Source organism: Vipera ursinii (genome assembly GCF_947247035.1).
Source record: "Vipera ursinii genome assembly, chromosome: 3".
Classification (NCBI taxonomy): Eukaryota; Metazoa; Chordata; class Lepidosauria; order Squamata; family Viperidae; genus Vipera; species Vipera ursinii.
Window position 1 is genome coordinate 143,818,768 of NC_139516.1, and position 20,718 is coordinate 143,839,485.

Genomic DNA, 20,718 nt, shown 5'->3' on the forward strand with positions numbered 1-20,718 from the left:
GCTGTTGACATTACAAGCTTTGGAATAAGGTGCCAAGTGTATGCTAATGCCACCCACTCCAAGAAAGCAATTGTTGGATGTTGCGTAATTCAATAACATGTTTAATCAGAGAGAACAAACAGAAATTTAAACCCAGACAAAGCATATTAGTAAATCTAGATTTGAGGTTTAAGGTTCAGCAGGGTTGGATGAAATTGCCCTTCCCCTAAAAAAAAAAAAAGATGGTACCTCTTGATTCTAAACTCTTGCTGAATATGCAGATGATTATAGTGTGTCTGCACTGAAAGACCTTAACTTATGGCCAAATGTTTGGTGGGCAAAATTTAATATCAACGTCTATTTTTTTTACTAACAATCATTTGGTGCAATTTGGTGCAATCAGTGCAATTTTAAAATTCTAGTTGGCTTAGGAGCTGACTACCTGTGGGAATACCAAAATTATGAACACGTCTGGCCACCAAATCCTGCAGAAGATGCAACTGCATGTCAAAGGTTCAGTTCTCTATCCTGTATGAGCGTTTCCTACATAATTTCTAGCTTATAAAACACATTTCCTCTGTATTTAAGAAATTTGTAAATAAATATTTTTTTCTGCTGGATATTTAATTGTTTATTTTAAGGGGCTTTTATACTTTTTGCATTTTGTATTTTAATCAAGGTTAAGCAGTTATTGATACATATTTGAGCAGAGACCAATCCACTAATAAAGCATAAAATGTGCTTATGTTGAAGAAACTTAGGAAACATGGGAAAATTTACTTCTTTGCCTGATATGTAGGAATGAAGAAATGTACAATAGAACAAGCTATTAGGAGAGAAGAAAAGTAGGAATAGGGCTGGTGCTTTATTTTGTTTTTACGTTTGGTTAATTCCAAACGTAGTGTGCACTGCAATTCCATTAGTACAATGTATATTAAATATTTTTTAAACAGATATAAGGAACTGTAAACCCCACTGAATTATGATTTTTATGATTGCCGTACTTCTGAAGCTGCCAGAAGGTACAGTTCAACAACACCTAGAAGATGCCAGATCCTCAGCTCTACATAAACCTTGTTATATTTTAAACAGGGATTAATTATACTCTTGGTACTACATACACATTAATAATATTAATTATCAAAAGGTGGAAATCTCATATTTAGGAAGGACATCATTGTATTAATACGATCATTCTTTGTTGCACATTTAGTCTCATACTTACAAGTGTTGAAAACGCCAGCAAAGACCCAGCACTGCCCATATCGCACTGGCTCCTTAGTACTATAATACTCCAATAGAATGTCTACGCTTCCTGTCCAGGAAGATGGTGGCACTCCATATTCATAAATGTTGTCCCATGATCCATAAACCACACCACTATCATCTTTAGAATTGATCTGAAGAATAAATAAATGAATAAATTGAGTCATTCTTGATGTTAATCTCCTATAGACCAAAGATGTTTAACCTATGTCAATTATAAAGGTAAAGGTAAAGGTTCCCCCACACATGCGTGCTAGTCGTTTCCGACTCTAGGGGCCGGTGCTCATCTCCGTTTCAAAGCCGAAGAGCCAGCGCTTGTCCGAGGACGTCTCCGTGGTCATGTGGCCGGCATGACTGGACGCCAAAGGCGCACGGAACGCTGTTACCTTCCCACCGGAGTGGTCCCTATTTTTCTACTTGCATTTTTACGTGCTTTCGAACTGCTAGGTTGACAGAAGCTGGGACGAGTAACAGGCGCTCACTCTGTTACGTGGCACTCTGTTAATGGCAATGAGAATTGGATTATTTTGATGTTGGAAGTAAGGACGAGTGTCCAGTAATGGTGAAAGAGATTGAACTGACCCAGTTAGGTGCTTTACAATTGAATCTGAAAAGAAACTTAGTTTTAAAACATACGTATTATGCAACTACAAGACAGTCCACATTTTTCTGGAGAAATAGAGAATGCCTACTCAACAAAACATTTTGCCTAATTGATTCTTATTAGCTCCTAAAGGCAAATCTGTATGAGAGTCTGACTTAGCAGGTTTTGCTGAGTTAGCTTGGTTTGTAACCTAGCCAGAGTCTGAGTCTGTGATTCCTGAGAACATGGGGAGGATCCTCAGAACTGTTGTTGTTGTTGTTGTTGGATCCATAAAACAGTAAATTCAGAGATGAAGCAGTACTGTGTTCCCTCTTTAAAAAACAAAACAAAACTATTGCTAGGTCCAATGACTCTGGATAATTTTTTATCCAACTTCCAGCTTTTTCTTTGGGGGTAAGATCAAGGAGAAGCTTATTGGATTAAGGTTCCAGAATCCTGGAGAAACAAATTGTTTGGAGCTGTTTCAGTCAAGTTGCGAGCTGGGGCATAGCATGGAGACCGTGTTTATCATATTTGTTGCTGAACTCTGGTAGAACTAGGAGTCATCCTGGTTCTTCTTGATTCTGATGATGGCTTTTGAGACAATCAATGACAGTATCTTTCTGTACTAGCTAAGAATATGAGATCAGGAGTGTTGCAGTAGTTCTCCTTTCCCCATGACCAATTCCAGTTAGTAATGATGGCTGACTAGAGGACCAGCCTGACACAATCTCCTAGATGTGGTCAGCTCAGGGCTTAACACTCTTACCTCTCCTGTTAACATTTACATGGAATAGCTGGATGAGGTTGTCCATCAACGTGGAGTCCAGTATGATTAGCACATTAAAGGTTCGGGGGTTACTTCAAGTGGTGGCACAGGTGTGTGCATTTGATGTGCATTGTTTGTCTTGGATATGGTATATTACTCCTCATGTGTATTTTAGTTGTATGTATTGGACTGGATTTTGATTGAACAATACCCAGAGTCAATGTGGGTTTGGCAGACTTATAAATCCAAAAAAATAGTAAATGTACCAAAGCCTTCATTTAATCTTGAAAGTTGTAACTGTGTAACAGCAAAAATCATAGCATCTTTCCCCAGCCTGATATGTTGGACTTACAATCCCCCAAATTCTCAACCATCATGGTAAAAATTCTGCCGCTGGGGATTTTGAGGTTTGGAGTCCCCATATACTTGAAAAGCAATGACTGGAAGGATAAACTATGCATAGATTATAAAACATCTTTTTCTGTCTGATATAATGCTGTAGAAAGAGCATGTAACAAATTCAGCTCTGTTATTTTTAAGACCACAAGCCATAATTCTACCTTCTAGGCTGTGCTGCCCATAGGGTCAAGGCATAACTGCCGGTGTAAATTCACCTGCATTTCTCTTGACAAGCTTGAGTGCACAATATAAGGACATAAAATTTAAACAAACTTGGATGGAGATATTTCTACATATTATTCCTACATTATACACTTGAGAGGCTCCCTATCACTTCAAAACGATTCTGCAATTCAGGTCCAAATCTATAATACTTCAAAAAAGAAAGAAAGAAAATACTCTAGAAAAAGAGTATTTTACAACAAAAGAAAAAAGTGTCTTCCAACTCATATTTGTTCCAATGTATTCCCTCACAATCTCATCCATTTCAGCCTGTTTTCCAATCTGAGTTCAAAAGAAACAACTAGGTCCATTGTGGGTTGCCCATCACGAAAACAAGATTTTGCTTGTCTAAGTTTGCTGGAGGTGAAGCTTCATGAAGTAACAGTTTTGCTGACTAATGACAAAATGGATAGCTATTAGTGAGCTATACATTTCCTCCCGGCAATTTGAACCAAATCAGTGGAGGTAATGCCGAAAAAGCTTCTTTACTTTCTATTGCTTTCTCCTTTGCTTGTAATTATGTTAATACTGAGCTGCTTCATTCTTGTCAAATAAATCACGACTCTCATTGAAACACTTTTGGCTGGATTAACTACTAGTTTCTAATTAGAAAATTGACGTCCTGTGAACCCCAAAGTTGGACGAGATAAGTATTTAGTAGGTCTAATGGGTTTAGGTAAAGAGCCTTGGCTGTCTTGAAAAATAGGTCCACCTAAGATATGAACAAGGTGGCCTTTTTATATTACAAATGTTTGTCATACACTCCAAAACCTCAATATCGCTACCAAATCACAAACGTGGAAAATAAGAGGAAAGCTGGATTAAACTTATCTTCTATACTTTTTTCAGACTAAAGTATGTTTGTGACACTATTTATAAAAGGTAAAGGTTCCCCCGCACACGTGTGCTAGTCGTTTACAACTCTAGGGGCCAGTGCTCATCTCCGTTTCAAAGCCGAAGAGCCAGTGCTTGTCCGAGGACGTCTCCGTGGTCATGTGGCCAGCATGACTAGACGCCAAAGGCACAGAACGCTGTTACCTTCCCACCGTAGTGGTCCCTATTTTTCTACTTGCTGCTAGGTTGGCAGAAGCTGGGATGAGTAACAGGCGCTCACTTTGTTATGCAGCACTCGGGATTGGACCCGCCAAACTGCCGACTTTCTGCCGACAAGCTCAGCGTCCTGTAAAATACTTGCAGAAATTTTCAGTTCATTCTTACATAACAAGTATTAATTACTATTGAGCATAACAAATGATAGTTTATCTCAGGGTGTTTGCTGAGTTCATGTTAATGGAGTTGAAGATGGGGACCTCCTGATTATTAGCTACAATGCCATAGCAATGCCATAGCATACTCAAGACAGTATTAAAGTTCTATGACATGGGTCAGAGCTGGTCTTCCATACAAGGGATGAGGGTTTAGGCCAATGTGATACTGGAAGGCAAAACTAAAACTGATGGTCTGGTTGGGGAAAGGTTAATAGTGGAAACCAATATTCCACCATTCACATCCCATTGCAGTAAAATGGGAGTGCAATATGGAAATGGTCTTACTTATTTTAATCAAAACAGCAATGGGGAAAATTACAGTATGGAATGTTTATACTTTTGCCTCTGCATCTGGGCAGTACAATCTTGATGTGATTCAAGAGCCACAAAATGGAGAGGCTTATGAAGCCCACAAACAATATGGTGTCCCACCTCTGTTTAATTCCAAGCTAATTTATCTGAAAGTCTTGAGGGATATCCTAAAAAATATTGCTAATTAGATAAATGAAATGATAGTGAACTGAGGCAACCCAATAATTCACCAGAATAGAGATACAAGGATGATCAGATGCAGAGAGGCAAGTTTCTCATGCCTTGAACAGTAGAAGAGATAATTTGTTAGTGCAGTCCTGAAAAGTTCATCCTTCTCTCTTTAGCAAATACTGTCTGCCTGCTACAATTACCATAGGTGAATATGAAATTCATTATATTTTCTTCTGTCATCCTTTCCAATACCAACAAACTAAATTCAATACTAAAATGCAATACTGTACTAAATCATTTAATGATTTTTAAAATTAATATTAGTTATGGGATGACAAATTTGATGTGATGTAAAAGTGTTAGCATATATAAAAGCAGGATATACTGTACATCTATTAAATAAATGAAGTTGTGTCCATTGCGCCATGAACTGGAGCAATGCTTTAGGTTGTAGATCATGGGAATAGAGAAGATTTAACTTTCCTCACCACCAACCCAATGAAAATCTCTTCCCTAAGATGTTGTTAGTTCATCCAGCCCCGACTAATAACAGAGGAAGAGTTTGCTTCAGATGTGAAACATCAGAGGAAAAGGTTAGCTCACCCTTTCATGTTTGCACTTGACAGTGATAACAATTAGATATGGTTTGCTAAGAGATGGTTAGTGTGAGATTCATTTGGACTATAAAGAAGAGGTTTTAGTGTATTTCATGGTATTTCCAGAACTAACTCACGGTTGCTACAAAAAATAATTTTTCTAACATTAATTGGTTTCATGCACATAAGTTTTACTGAAAAATGCAGTTTTTATGCTCCGATGAACGGGTCTTCTATTGTGGGGAACTACATTGTTAACTCATGCTCAGCTGCAAATGTCTCATAGTCTTCCATCCACCAAAATAAGAAGTTTAGAAAATTGTCTGAAAGATACATTTTTTTAGAAATCTGTAGAAAATTAAACTATTAATGGTTTAATAAATATTTTGCATACAGAGATATGCTAACCCAGGGCAAAAAAAAAATCTAAATATATCTAGAATTCCTTTTCTCCACTATAGGGAGATTAGTCCACTATTCCTATTTACAGAAAAGCTATGGGGAAATATAACATGTGTATATGGAATACTTTTTTATGCCACGTAGATATTTTAAAGAATTTTGCCTTGGATCTTCCTATAAGGTTATAGGTACCAGGAACAAACTTATATGGTCACATGGTCATCCCAGGAAGCCCCACAAAAAAAGATGAAGCAACCCCAGCTTGGGCACACATAACGTGAACGCGAGTAGCACTTTTGCTGTGAAAAAGAGGGAAAAGCCAGGAGTCCCACTTTGCTTCTGGACTAGTGAATTGGCAACCAGGCGTTTAATAAACTGACCAAAGTAGAGATCTTCCTTGCCAGCTAAGTCATAAAACAGAACAAATTTGCCCCACTCCTGCTATATATTTAAGTAGAGTAAGGAAAAAAATCGTAAATAGGTTCCAAATATTGCACAAAGTATATGCTGAGCTTACTACATACCATAGCAGAGCCAACTCGGCTGACTTTGATAGGATTCCCTCGGCCAGAAAGGTCCAGCTGAGCTCTGTCCATCAAGTATAGGCAAGCATCCAAAATACCCTCTTCAAACTAAATAAAAGGCAGGAAAAACAGAAATAGAGAATAGATCCAATACTTATTCTGCATAGCAAAATAAACAAAAACAGGACTTCAGCAATGTTCCATGTGGGAAATGCAATCTTTCTGTATAAGAATGTTATACTTGTAGTTTCAACTGAATCAGTAAAAACAAACAAAAAATACAGAATGTTATATCGAGTTTTGAAGGACATAGCATAGACGTAGCATTGACATTTATAACATGCTATCATGAGTAAGCAAGTGACAGGAATATTTTCACCATAGGTAATGATGAATCTGTTGCAAAATTGTTGCTGTAAAATTTAGATTAATGTCTGCTTGTGATCTCAATTATTTTATTTATTTATTTATTTGTATCCCGACTTTATTTTTTTTTTTACAAGTACCGTATCTCAAGGCAGGGAACACATCCAACATACCTTCCTCCTCTTATTTTCCTCACAACAACAACAACCCTGTGAGATGAGTTGGGCTGAGAGAGAATGACTGGCCCAAAGTCCCCCAGCTGGCTTTCATGGCTAAGGTGGGACTGGAACTCATGTCTCCCGCTTTCTAGCCTGATGCCTTAACCACTAGATCAAACTGGGTCTCTTGACTCAATTAACCATAGTTTAGGATATTATCTAAATCCTGAATCTTTTAAAATATTTATAGTTTAAGCAAATCAGTTTTATAACCCATTATTGAAGTTGACTAATGATGATGATGATGATGATGATGATGATGATGATGATGATAATGATAATGTTGGAAAGGACCTTGGAGGTCATCTAGTCCAACCCGCTGCTCAGGCAGGAAACCCTATACCATTTCAGACAAATGGCTGGCCAGTCTCTTCTTAAAAACTTCCAGTGTTGGAGCATTCACATCTTCTGGAGGCAGGTTGTTCCACTGTTTAATTGTTCTAACTGTCAGGAAATTTCTCCTTAGTTCTAGGTTGCTTCTCTCCTTGATTAGTTTCCATCCGTTGCTTCTTGTCCTGCTTTCAGGTGCTTTGGAGAATAGCTTGACTTCCTCTTCTTTGTGGCAGCCCCTGAGATATTGGAACACTGCTATCATGTCACCCCTCATCCTTCTCTTCATTAAACTAGACATACCCAATTCCAGCAACCGTTCCTTATATATTTTAGCCTCCAGTCCCCTGATCATCTTTGTTGGTCTTCTCTGTACCTTTCTAGAGTCTCAACATCTTTTTTTATTCCAAGTGTGGCCTTATCACACTTGTTCTGGAAAACCATAATGCACCATTGAGATTTGTTGAGTTCAGATAAAACTCCATGTTTTGGCATTATTCATGGCTGGATTGCAAAAGAAGTAGACAATCCTGAAGATAATTGTGGTTCACCCACATTATGTTAAACTATGGTTGGACATAGCATCCAAAAGCATCCATTGTCTGCCTCGACTCCATTCCAAAGCCCTTTGCCATTTCCAGTTTGTTTCTCTATTGATGTTATTAATATGAAGGCATGACTTTACCAAAGAATATTAGTAACTTAACTCTCTTTCATAAACAAACTAGAAAATTGATGAATTTCCACAGCACACTGATAATTTCAGTAAATTGTATATCATCTCTCAAAAGTAACTAAGGGAAACAGTTCTGGACTTAGTTGACCTATGTTGAAATGTGGCCAGATTTGCATAACACACATAATGGTGCAGTTTGCATGGTAAATAAATGCAATTGTAAAGTTGGAAAAATTATATTTTAACTTTGAAAGCTAGATTTCATACTGCATGTGAACCTCAAAAGACTGAAAACTTCTTTAAACCATATGTGCACATATAAATGAAGTCAGAATAGATTCTTATTTTATGTTTATCTTCTAGGGCAGTAGCCCCCAAACATTTGGGCACCAGGAACCAGTTCTGTGGAGAGTTTTTTTTTCACAGACCGAAGGGAACGTGGTTGCGCATGCTGCTTGCGTCCTTCGCTTGTTTGCGTTGGAGACCCTTGTTCTAGGGTTTTCATGCTACACTGTAGCATGTCAGACATGTCAAACACAAGGCCTGGGGGCCAGATCTGGCCCACAAAGTTGTTTCATGTGGCCCGCGAAGCCATCCTGGAAACAGTGAGGGAACGGCCCCCACTGCCTTGGCCCTGGCCCAGAGACCCTCCTTCTGCCAGAGACCCTCAGATCTGTCCCACTCCTGCCCAGGCCCCCATAGGCACCCTTGATGCGAACGATGTAGAGCTGGCCATGCCCACCCAGTAGGCCATACGCACTCTAGCCACGCCCACCCAGTAGGCCATGCCCACCCTGGCCATACCCACCCGGCCCCCCGAGGCAACCGCAATGCTGATGCGGCCCTCAGTGAAATTGAGTTTGACACCCCTGTGCTACAGCATGAAACTAGAGACCAGAACAACATTCAAACACCAAGATTATTCATTTGGAACTCAGAATAGTATATACGGTCATCTTTTTTCATAATAAACCTGTTGAAGTAGAGAGAACAACTGCTTAAAGTGACTCAGAGAATGTGGTGGTTGAACAGGGACTTGTGCAAGCCAGATATACTTTAAGATATTGTAGATATAAAGCATTTTCATGAGAGTTGTATGTTTATAGTTGTTATTCTTGACTATGGATAATTTAGCTTAAAGCAGGAGCAGCTGCAACAGCCAGAGGTGTCAGTATTTACCCAAAATACTGTATTAAAATAAAATCACATATTCCAGGTGAACTTTAGTACTAATATATATATATATATATGGTACACAGTGTATTGCAGAGGGCAGTAATACTTTCAAGATCATCTTTCAATCATGCCCTATAGATCATCTTTCAATCATCTTTCAAGATCATCTTTCAATCATGCCCTATATAGCTAATGGCAAGCTGGAGCACAGCAAGTCTTGCAGACACCAGCCATAGCAAGTGTCCTTAAACTATCATCTTTGAAAATGAACTCTGAAAAAAGACTTTAATTCTCTGGCCCAATGATAACAATGACAGGAATAAATAGGGGGCAGAAGTGCCTAAATAGAACAGAAATCATTATGGAAGAGCCTGCCCTATGGTACAGTTCAATTTGCTCAGAAGAAATTGCATAGCAACCAAAAAATGACATTGTCTGTTGGTAGACAATCACAGAGATGGCAGTAAAGGCACATGACTTCAATTACAAGCTGTTCTAGGTAGTGATAAACAAATAAGATAGTTATATTTCCCTTACAGGCTGAATCCTAACAATTTTTGAACTTTTCCTTTATGCACACAAATTTATTCTCTTGGTTCTTTAAAAATGCTAACTGTCTGAAAATAGCAGCAACTTATAGTAGATCAAATCTGTAATTTGCTATGGTATAACACAATTGTATATGGTATAATACCTTTATAGGCTGTTTAATACACTTGCACCCAGGTAGGACAGGATGCATTTATAATTGGTCATTTCTTTGGCTATGTCATCCATAGATTTCTTATTTCTTATTTTTCTTTTTCTTTTGGTACACAGCAGAATACCATTACTAAATAATGAGTTATAACCTCATAATATGAAGCTTAGTCCCAAAGGAGATGCTCCTAGAAATATCTTCAAAAAGCTGAATGTTTATCCTCAAGGCTGACTCACATATCTCAATAATATATATATATATATATATATATATATATATATATATATATATATATATATATATATATATATATATATATATATGTGTGTGTGTGTAAATTACTAACAAAGAATTAAAGGGAAACTGAGATGCATTCCCTTTAATTCTTTGTTAGTAATTTACACAAATATAGGAATTGTCCGGTGTGACTACTGCCTGTTCGATAGCCTTCAAGATAGGCTGAAAACAGGAAATAAAGATTTGCCCCATGTTTGGGGCCTAGCAAGGTAATCTAAAGAGTTAACATTTGAAACATATATATATATATATATATATACCTTTATTATGCATGAGTATTCATAGACAAGGGGTTGTTCCATCAGATGCATTTTTTATTATTATTATTTCCAGACTGTGGCTGTTCTTAAGTCTGATTGTGTAAGTTCTAGTCATCACATCAATTATGTAAGTTTAATCAATAAACATCGATTTCATGCCCAGATATTGCCAAGTGTGTTTTATAATGCATTAATCTCCTTACATTATCAACTTAGTTGGGCCACACAAACAGAAGAGAATATCAGTCAGAGTATTCTCCTTTAGAAACCAATGATCCATCAAGATGACACCTATATCTGGCAGTATCTTGTTTCCAGGCTGCACTGTGTCTTTAAACACTATGAAGAATTTACAGCTCCCTATGAGCAGGCCTATTCTAGTCCTAAGTTCTGCCTGTTGCAGTACATCTGTAGTGTTTATTGAAGGGTAACAACTAAGACGATATGGTAGTGTCATTGTCCAAGATAATTTCTGAACCATATCTCAATCATACAAATATTTAGTTGATAATTAAAGCAGCTAATTGTGGAAAACATATTTCTTTCCAGAAGCTCGAAAATATATTATTCCAGTTTCTCCTTGTTAACTTTTATCATCTACTTTTAGTAGCAGACCTACACTTCCTTGTCTTTTTTGCTTCTAACAAGTCAAAGAAGCTCTGGTGGTTCTTTTTTCACAGTCCTTGAAGGTTTGGGTGATTGCATCTCTTTTCATCTCTTATATTTGTCCCTTTCAGTCTCTGCTTATGAGAAAGCACTTTGTGCAGCCATACTGATTTCTTCTGATATCCCCATTTTTTCCTCTCTGATTGACCTTGAAGAAGCTCTTGAAAACAGCTTTGTTGATCTTGAAGAATCTAAGTTGGGCCAGACTCAGCTGGTACTTGGATGTGAAATGCCAAAGTTGTAGACTAGTCTAGGAAGTTGGGGGAAAAGCCGTATTTTCCCCAAGTTAATTACATGGACATGTCTAATTTTTTTAATGTTATATTCAATTCTGGATGAAAAAGCTAAATATCATTATGGTCATTAACACTGACATGCTAAATCACAATTAATGCTGACCTTTCTATCAGTGTTAAATTTCTATTTTTCTATCTTCAGTGGTCTAAGTTATCTAAACAGAGTGTTAAGAATTTTTAATCAACACTGTAGAAATATCACTGTATAAAAATAACACATTGAGTACATTTCACAACAATCTATTATTATAAGAATATATTAAAAATAGGGGGGAAAACCTATTTTTATCAAGTTTGACTTGATAAAGCCTTTATCTTTATCATTTTTTCTTTTCTTGGTGTAATGGTATGCCTAGAGCCGGGGAGAGATTTACATTCTAACCATCTGAATGTTTCTCCTATATCAGCCAAGATAATGGCTTCCTGACTAGTCCACATAGGAGCCATGAGGAAGAGACCGAAGGAGTAACTACCCTAGGAGCCTGGGAATTAAATTATTTTCTCAAGGTACAACAATATTTTTCCTAAGATTGTTATCATGCCCTATCTTCTTTCAATCAGCCTTCAAGGTCCTGGAAGAATCTTGCTTTTAAAAAAGATGAAGTGGAGAACTTTATAGTTGGGCTAGTTTTTAACTCTTAGCTCCTAAACATTTGTTGTAGCATTCCAGTACAACATATGACTGTACTGGACTACCTGGAGCAACTTGCCTGCTCAATAGAAAGTAGCTTCTGATGTTGTTGTCCATGGTGCTGTTCAGTCCTGGGTCTGCTTCCACTGTTTCATTTGGACTATTAACCTTAGGAGTCTTTGACTGGATGGCAGTGATTACTCTTTAGTTTTCAGTAACACTTACACCATGTTAAAGAAAGAATCTGATGGGATTGAAAAGGTTCTGCATTGTACACATCCTGTCACCAGTTAGTGAAAGAAAGTGAGCAGAGGGGAGTACCAGGTACAAGAAGCTGTGATCAAGCCAATAATCAGGATTGGGGGGGAAAATCAGTAATTGGAGTAATCAGACCTAAGATCAATGCTGAAGAATCAGGACTGATATGACTTTTTTTTAAAAAAACACACATTTAAAAGATATTCAAAATAGAACTGAAGATCCAAAATACAAATTACATTTCATTTTCACAGCTCTTGGTATCAAATTCCAAAGTGACAATATCACTTTTCCCCAATGCTTCTGCCAACATTCACTGTCACCCAATTCTTCCCTGATGGTCAGATTTTGGGAGGACAATAGTTCTTCTTGACCCTTCTTCCACCTTCTGAGAGGTAGACTTGACAGCAAGACAAATCAAAACATTTATTGGATGTTCCATTTTTAGTTGAATTAGACCTCTAGCAAATGTCAAAGTAGTTGGGGGAAAAATTACTGCTGTAGCTTGCTTGTATAAATGTTTCATCGTTTGTTCCAGGATAATGCTTTCTAGTCAGCCCCTGTAACATCATTCGTATTTCTTCCTTTTCTTGTTGTCTTACTCAAATTTTTCAATAGGTTTTTCATCCTCAGAATTGTGGATTTGTCTGCACATGTATGCACTGTTTTACATTTAATGCTAATTTCCTTCTTTTTCTGCTTGGGCTATTTTTTTTAAGTATTAATGGCTATACTTCATTATTTTATCATTAAGCCTAATGGTAAATTGGAGGTCTAAAAGCTAGATATTTAACATTATCTAAATCTAAATAATAAGCCTTGTGGAAAAGATATACCTCAAGAGAGCTTATAGAAGGTGTCAGATTCTAGAAAGACGGAAGATGATGTAGGTAAGATGCTAGCACTATTTTGTGGATTTGATGATCTTTGCAAGGAGCTGTTGGCTGCAGCAATTGACAGATTTGATCTCTAATGACCTCTTTCACTATTTGAAATGTCCCTGACATCCAGATGATTTAGAATAGATTCTGCTAAATCTGATCAAGCATGCCAAGTAGTCCATTTTCTTGGTGATGTAATAAATGTTATCTCTCATTAATAAAAACATAGGAGCCCAAATTTGTTATCTTGGGTGATGGGATGGACCAAACAGAGTTGTTATGCCAAAATGGAATATTTTGTTGGAATGAATGAATGAATGAATGAATGAATGAATGAATTTATGCATTATTATGGGGGGGAGGGTCAATCAGCAAAATGCAGTTACCCTTAATGAGGACAAATGTTATTTAGGCCAGTTCCTAAAAGCTGACTGAATATGGAGTAGTAGAAAAAAGGGTGCTGTATCCAGATGAGCCCCTTCATGGATTACTGCTTTGTCGTGGTGAAGGGGCTTGCGTAATTCAATGAAGCTATGAGCTATGCAGTGCAGGGCCACCCAAGATGGACAGGTCATAGCAGAGAGTTCTGACAAAACGTGATCCACTGGAGAAGGAAATGACAACCCACTCCAGTATCTTTGCCATGAAAACCCCATGGACAGTACCAAAAGGAAAAAAAGATATGACGCTGGAAGATGAGCCCCTCATGTTGGACAGCGTCCAATATGCTACTGGGGAAGAGCAGAGGGCTAGTACTAGTAGCGCCAGAAAGAATGAAGCGACTGGGCCAAAGCTGAAAGGACGTTCAGCTGTGGATGTATCTGGTGGTGAAAGGAAAGTCCGATGCTGTAAAGATTTTTTCTTCATAGGAACCTGGAATGTAAGATCCATGAATCAAGGAAAGTTGGACGTGGTCAAACAAGAGATGACAAGACTGAACATTGACATTTCAGGAATTAGCGAGCTAAAATGGACAGGAATGGGTGAATTTAATTCAGATGACCATCAGGTATACTACTGTGGGCAAGAATCCCTCAGAAGAAATGAAGTAGCCTTCATAGTCAATAAAAGAGTAGGAAAAGCAATATTGGGATACAATCCCCAAAATGACAGAATGATCTCAGTTCGAATCCAAGGCAAACCATTCAATATCACAGTAGTCCAAGTCTATGCTCCAACCACTGGTGCTGAAGAGGATGACATTGACTGGTTCTATGAAGCCCTACATCACGTTATAGAACTAACACCCCATCATGGGGAATTGGAATGCTAAAGTAGGAAGCCAAAAGATAACTGGAATAACAGGCAAGTTTGGCCTTGGAGTACAAAATGAAGCAGGGCACAGGCTGATAGAATTTTGTCAAGAGAATACGATGGTCATAGCAAACACTCTTTTCCAACAACCCAAGAGATGGCTCTACACATGGACATCAACAGATGGTCAACACAGAAATCAGATTGACTATGTGCTTTGCAGCCAAAGATGGAGAAGCTCTATACACTCAGTAAAAACAAGACCAGGAGCTGACTGTGGCTCAGACCACGAGCTTCTTGTTGCAAAATTTAGGCTTAAACTGAAGAAAGTAGGAAAAAGCTCTAGGCCACTCAGGTATGAATTAAATCATATCCCTGATGAATATACAGTAGAGGTGACAAATAGATTTAAGGAATTAGATCTGATAGACAGAGTGCCTGAAGAACTATGGATGGAGGTTCGCAACATTGTACAAGAAGTAGCAACTAAAACCATCCCAAAGAAAAAGAAATGCAAGAAAGCAAAATGGCTGTCTGAGGAAGCTTTACAAATAGCTGAGGACAGGAGGGAAGCGAAAGGCAAGGGAGAAAAAGAAAGATACATCCAATTGAATGCACAATTCCAGAGAATAGCTAGAAGAGATAAGAATGCTTTCTTAAATGAACAGTGCAAAGAAATAGAAGAAAACAATAGAATAGGGAGGACCAGAGATCTCTTCAAGAAAATTAGATGAAAGGAACGTTTCATGCAAAAATGGGCATGATAAAGGACCAAAATGGCAGGGACCTAACAGAGGCAGAAGAGATTAAGAAGAGGTGGCAAAATTACACAGAAGAACTATACAAGAATGAGCTTAACGTCCCTGATAATCACAATGAGGTGGTCACTGACCTAGAGCCAGACATCCTAGAATGTGAAGTGAAGTGGGCCTTAGAAAAGCTGAGCAACAACAAAGCTAGTGGAGGTGACAGCATTTCAGCTGAGCTATTCAAAATCTTAAAAGACGATGCAGTAAAAGTGCTACACTCAATTTGCCAGCAAATTTGGAAAACTCAACAGTGGCCACAGGATTGGAAAAGATCAGTTTACATTCCAATTCCAAAGAAAGGCAGTGCCAAAGAATGTTCAAACTATCACACCATTGCACTCATTTCTCATGCTAGTAAAGTTATGCTTAAAATTCTACAAGCTAGACTCCAGCAGGATGTGGATCGAGAACGACCAGAAGCACAGGCAGGATTTTGAAGAGGCAGAAGAACTAGAGATCAAATTGCCAACATACGCTGGATCATGAAGAAAGCCAGAGAGTTCCAGAAAAACATCTACTTCTGCTTCATTGACTATGCTAAAGCATTTGATTGTGTGGATCACAACAACCTGTGGCAAGTTCTTAAAGAGATGAGCATACCAGACCATCTTATTTGTCTCTTGAGAAACCTATATGCAGGTCAAAAAGCAACAGTGAGAACTGGACATGGAACTACTGATTGGTTCAAAATTGGGAAAGGAATCCGGCAAGGCTGTGTACTGTCACCCTGCCTGTTTAACTTATATGCAGAGCACATCATCAGAAAGGCAGGGCTAGATGAATCAAAAATTGGAATTAAGATTGCCAGAAGAAATATTAACAACCTAAGATATGCAGATGATACCACTCTAATGGCAGAAATTGAAGATGAACTAAAGAGCCTCTTGTTGCAAGTGAAGAAGGAGAGTGCAAAAGTTGGGTTGAAACTAAACATTAAGAAAACCAAGATCATGGCATCCGGCCCTCTCAATTCCTGGCAAATAGATGAGGAAGAAATGGAGGTAGTGACAGATTTTATTTTCCTGGGCTCCAAGATCACCGCAGACAGGGACTGCAGCCAAGAAATTAAAAGACGCTTGCTTCTGGGGAGGAAAGCCATGGCAAATCTAGACAGCACACTAAAAAGCAGAGACATCACCCTGCCAACAAAAGTGCATATAGTCAAGGCTATGGTCTTCCCAGTTGCAATGTATGGCAGCAAAAGTTGGACCATAAGAAAGGCTGAGCGCCAAAGAATTGAAGCCTTTGAACTATGTTGCTGGAGAAGACTCCTGCGAGTACCTTGGACTGCAAGGCGATCAAACCAGTCAGTCCTAGAGGAGATCAACCCTGACTGCTCTTTAGAAGGCCAGATCCTGAAGTTGAAACTCAAATAATTTGGCCACCTAATGAGAAGGAAGGACTCACTGGAGAAGAGCCTAATGCTGGGAAAGGTTGAGGGCAAGAGAAGAATGGGACGACAGAGAATGAGGTGGCTGGATGGAGTCACTGAAGCAGTAGGCGTGAGCCTTAATGGACTCCAGAATATGGTAGAGGACAGGAAGGTCTGAAGGAACGTTGTCCATGGGGTCACGATGGGTTGGACACGACTTTGCAACTAACAACAACAACAAAAATCCAGATGAGAAAGTGGCTTCACTTTAGATATTTTGCCAAAGAGTTGCATGGAGGAACTTGGCAGAGTCTTCCTTCTCAATACTTTTTGACCTTACCATGGCTTTTATGTAACAAATAATTTAATCCTGTTAGCCTGTTTGAACAGCTTGCAGGGGTTAGATCTGTCTACTGAGTGATTCCATTTTCTAACCAGAATGAAGTGAATGGGTCATCACTGGTAATTCTAACTTGGCCCTCTGGCAGTTGACATATGGTATTCCGCAAGGCTTTTATCACAGAGACTGCTATCATTTATAATCTATAGGAAGCTGCTGACAGAAATCATCGAGAGCTTTGCTGATGGGCATCATAAATAAGCCAATGCTGTTTCCCTCAAGTTCTATATTTCATTAACTAAGCATCAAAGACCAATTTTCCTATTTCTAAACCAGTGTACTGAGGCTGTGGTTAAATGAATGAGCTGAAATATAATCTAAACAAGGTGGAAATAAAGCTGATAAGAAGACCTAGTACTATACAGAGCAGGTCATCCTGCCTTTGACAGATGAGTCAATAAACCTTATGTCTGCTTCAAGAATTGAGAGATTCTACTAGAACCTGCTTTATGCTTAGAAAAACATTTATACTACTACACGTATGAAAGCTACTCTTTCCCAGAGGCAAGAAATCTTTCCATGGTTTGACCCTGTATCTAGAATCTTGAGAATGATCATACTGTGCTTTACACAGGATTGACTTGAAGATGACAAGAAGATGATATAGATAGAACGCTAATAGCTAACACATTTAAAGACTTCTACCCTGCATTTTCTGGAAATTCTGGGATGGGATCCAGTTTCTATGGATATTGTTCCATTTAGGGCACCAACAAAATTAGGAATTGAATATGCCAGAAATTGATTATTTCTTTGATTCTGAACTCTTCTCAATTAAGATCATAAAGGAGATAACAAGGCTAAACTGAAGTTCGGTCACAATGATAAGTGCTGTTTAGAGACCAAATTATTATCAGCTTATCTTATATAGGAAGGATCAGGCTCCATCACTATAGCCTGAACCTGCTGGTCCCACTGTTTTTATAGATGTCCTCCCTATCTAGTTACCTTCCAAAGAGCTTTTCTTCTTTCACTGCAGATAGTTACCCATTAATCTGAAAATTAGAATAGAACAGTAGATTGTGGAAACCTAATCTGAACAATCTGGGGCCCATTGCATGTTTTATTCAGTTAGAAAATCGTGCCAAGTTGCTTCTTCAAAAGAGGTTGAAACTGCTGGATATCTGTTATAATTACCGTACATGTTTATTTATGTATTAGATACGTAAAAGAGTTCAACACTTTCTCTTCCTTTCTTTCTCCACAAGATGAACTCTGTGAAATAGATTGGGCTGAGAATAAATAACTTGTCCAAAGTCACCCAGTGTGGTTCTGTAATTGAACACAGACTAAAACCTAAGCGTTCCTACTTGTTATCCAGCACTTTCACTACTACTCCACACTGGGTGTCCGAGTTTGAGTTGTCGACCATGATTACTTTTGATGAGAAACAGGTAAGATGTGTTCCACTGCTATTAGTCAAGGAGAGAAGCAACTAGTCAAGGAGAGAAGCAACCTAGAACTAAGGAGAAACTTCCTGACAGTTAGAACAACTAACCAGTGGAACAACCTGCCTCCAGAAGTGGTGAATGCTCCAACACTGGAAGTTTTTAAGAAGAGACTGGCCAGCCATTTGTCTGAAATGGTATAGGGTTTCCTGCCTGAGCAGGGGGTTGGACTAGATGACCTCCAATGTCCCTTCCAACTTATAATAATAATAATAATAATAATAATAATAATAATAATAATAATAATAATAATAATAATAATAATATGATTTATTTATTTATTTTTTAAAAAACCTTTAAAAGAAAATGAGAACCTGCTTTTCAATTAATATATCTCATACATTTCCTCAATTTATATTTGTCATATTTATGTGCCTCACAGATAAACCAGAAGAAAAATCTGTGAAGAAATCCATATATGAAAGCGGTGGTGATTGTTTTTCGAATAACATGGAGTGATGGTTAAGTTTAAGACTTCAAAACCAGAGAGGAAAAAACTGGGTTTTAGTGCACTCTTACTTGGATCATCGTCAGCTCAGCTCATTGGTTGATTTGAGGCCAGACACTCAGTTCAACCGACTTCACAGTGTTGTTGTTGTTGTTGTAGGGCGGAGGAAATGGAAAGAGAAAATGTTGTGCATGCAATTTTTAGTTGTTAGAACAAAAGGTGAGATATAAATCTAACAAAAACACACACATATATACATCATCTGGACCAAAGTGTCCCAGACTGAGATACCGGGTCAGTCCTTTCAAACTTTTAATTCCTTTGATTAATTCTGTTATGTGTTACAGGGCAGTCAGCTATATACCCTCACTCATTTGCCTACGTGTATTTGATTAAGCAGGAGGGAATCAATCTGTTTTCTAATGCAGAATTTAGGAGTGCAGCATTTAGTAGAAAAGCTATTCTTCATTTATTTCAAATGGATTTACCTGACCATAGTTCCAGCTCCTCGACCTTATATTTTCAGGGTCCCCATAGAAAATGACACCAAGGTCATTCAGGACATACTCTTCCCTTTCTTCTTCTTCATCCATATACACTGCATCCTCTGCATCAGAATTTTTGTTTATAAAAACAGGTTAATACATGTACTTTTCTAGGCGTAAATATCAGAATTTAATTCAGCTGAATGTTATAAGAAAAGGCAGCCTTTTTCTTCATCTATCACAGCACATAATATATTTCGTCTTCACATCATTCTCTGAAACTGGAAATGAAGCATGCTCCAAATTAAAAAAAAAAAGGAAAAAAAGAAGGATCACAACTCTCAACTATTTTGAGCAAGATCTGTAAAGCGTGATTAAATTGTCACCTCTTATCAGGCACTTTATGATTCTGTGTTATTAAGCTGAAATGTCTGAGAGCTGTGAAAGCATTAAGCACCCACACCACAGATCAAAGAATTACTCTGAAACTTTGTAACTGTAATTGTGAGCAATTCCACACCAGAAGATTTAAAGGATTAATCTGTCTAGGAAGAGTTGCACATTGTGATGGGCATGAACATGGCCCCTTTTTATACAGAATAAAAGGTAAAGGTAAAGGTTCCCCCGCACATGTGTGCTAGTCGTTTCCAACTCTAGAGGCCGGTGCTCATCTCCGTTTCAAAGCCGAAGAGCCAGAGCTTGTCCGAGGACGTCTCCGTGGTCATGTGGCCGGCATGACTAGACACCAAAGGCGCATGGAATGCTGTTACCTTCCCACCGTAGTGGTCCCTATTTTTCTACTTGCATTTTTACGTGCTTTCGAACTGCTAGGTTGGCAGAAGCTGGGACGAGTAACAGGTGCTCACTCTGCTACGCGGCACTCGGGATTCGACCCGCCAAACTGCCGACCTTCTGATCGACAAGCTCAGCGTCCTAACCCACTGAGCCACAGAATATAGACTTTTAAATAGCCACTTGGTTCATGTGATGATTGAGACACAAGGAGGAACATTTTATGATAGACAGCTTTTTCTGGTTTAGGCTGGAGATGCTGTAGAACCCCACTAGAGCTGAATCTTTAATGAATTAACCCAATTCACATTACCTAAATTACATTTTTGGATTTTGCAGGGAATATCTTAGCTCAAAAAAATCTATATAAAAATATTAATATTAAGGAAAGGACTTTACATTAAGTAAATGATTGCTAGAAACTGCCTGATCAGCAGATCCAAAGTTTCTGGCTTTGTCATTTC

General features: G+C 38.3%; 1 protein-coding gene across 3 annotated transcripts in view; it reads right to left on the reverse strand.

The window, feature by feature from the left end:
- F13A1 (coagulation factor XIII A chain) overlaps nucleotides 1-20,718 on the reverse strand; it is a 564,207-nt gene that overhangs the window by 493,984 nt on the left and 49,505 nt on the right. For all 3 annotated transcript variants that reach the window (XR_014492156.1, XM_083359938.1, XM_083359937.1), the window contains 3 exons: nucleotides 19,466-19,584; nucleotides 6,492-6,599; nucleotides 1,205-1,379 (listed from right to left, as the gene is read on the reverse strand). Coding sequence is in view for 2 of the 3 variants with exons in the window: in XM_083359938.1 (XP_083216064.1) it covers nucleotides 1,205-1,379; nucleotides 6,492-6,599; nucleotides 19,466-19,584 (402 nt within the window). In the remaining variant the exon portion in view is untranslated. The remainder of the gene's footprint in view (nucleotides 1-1,204; nucleotides 1,380-6,491; nucleotides 6,600-19,465; nucleotides 19,585-20,718) is intronic.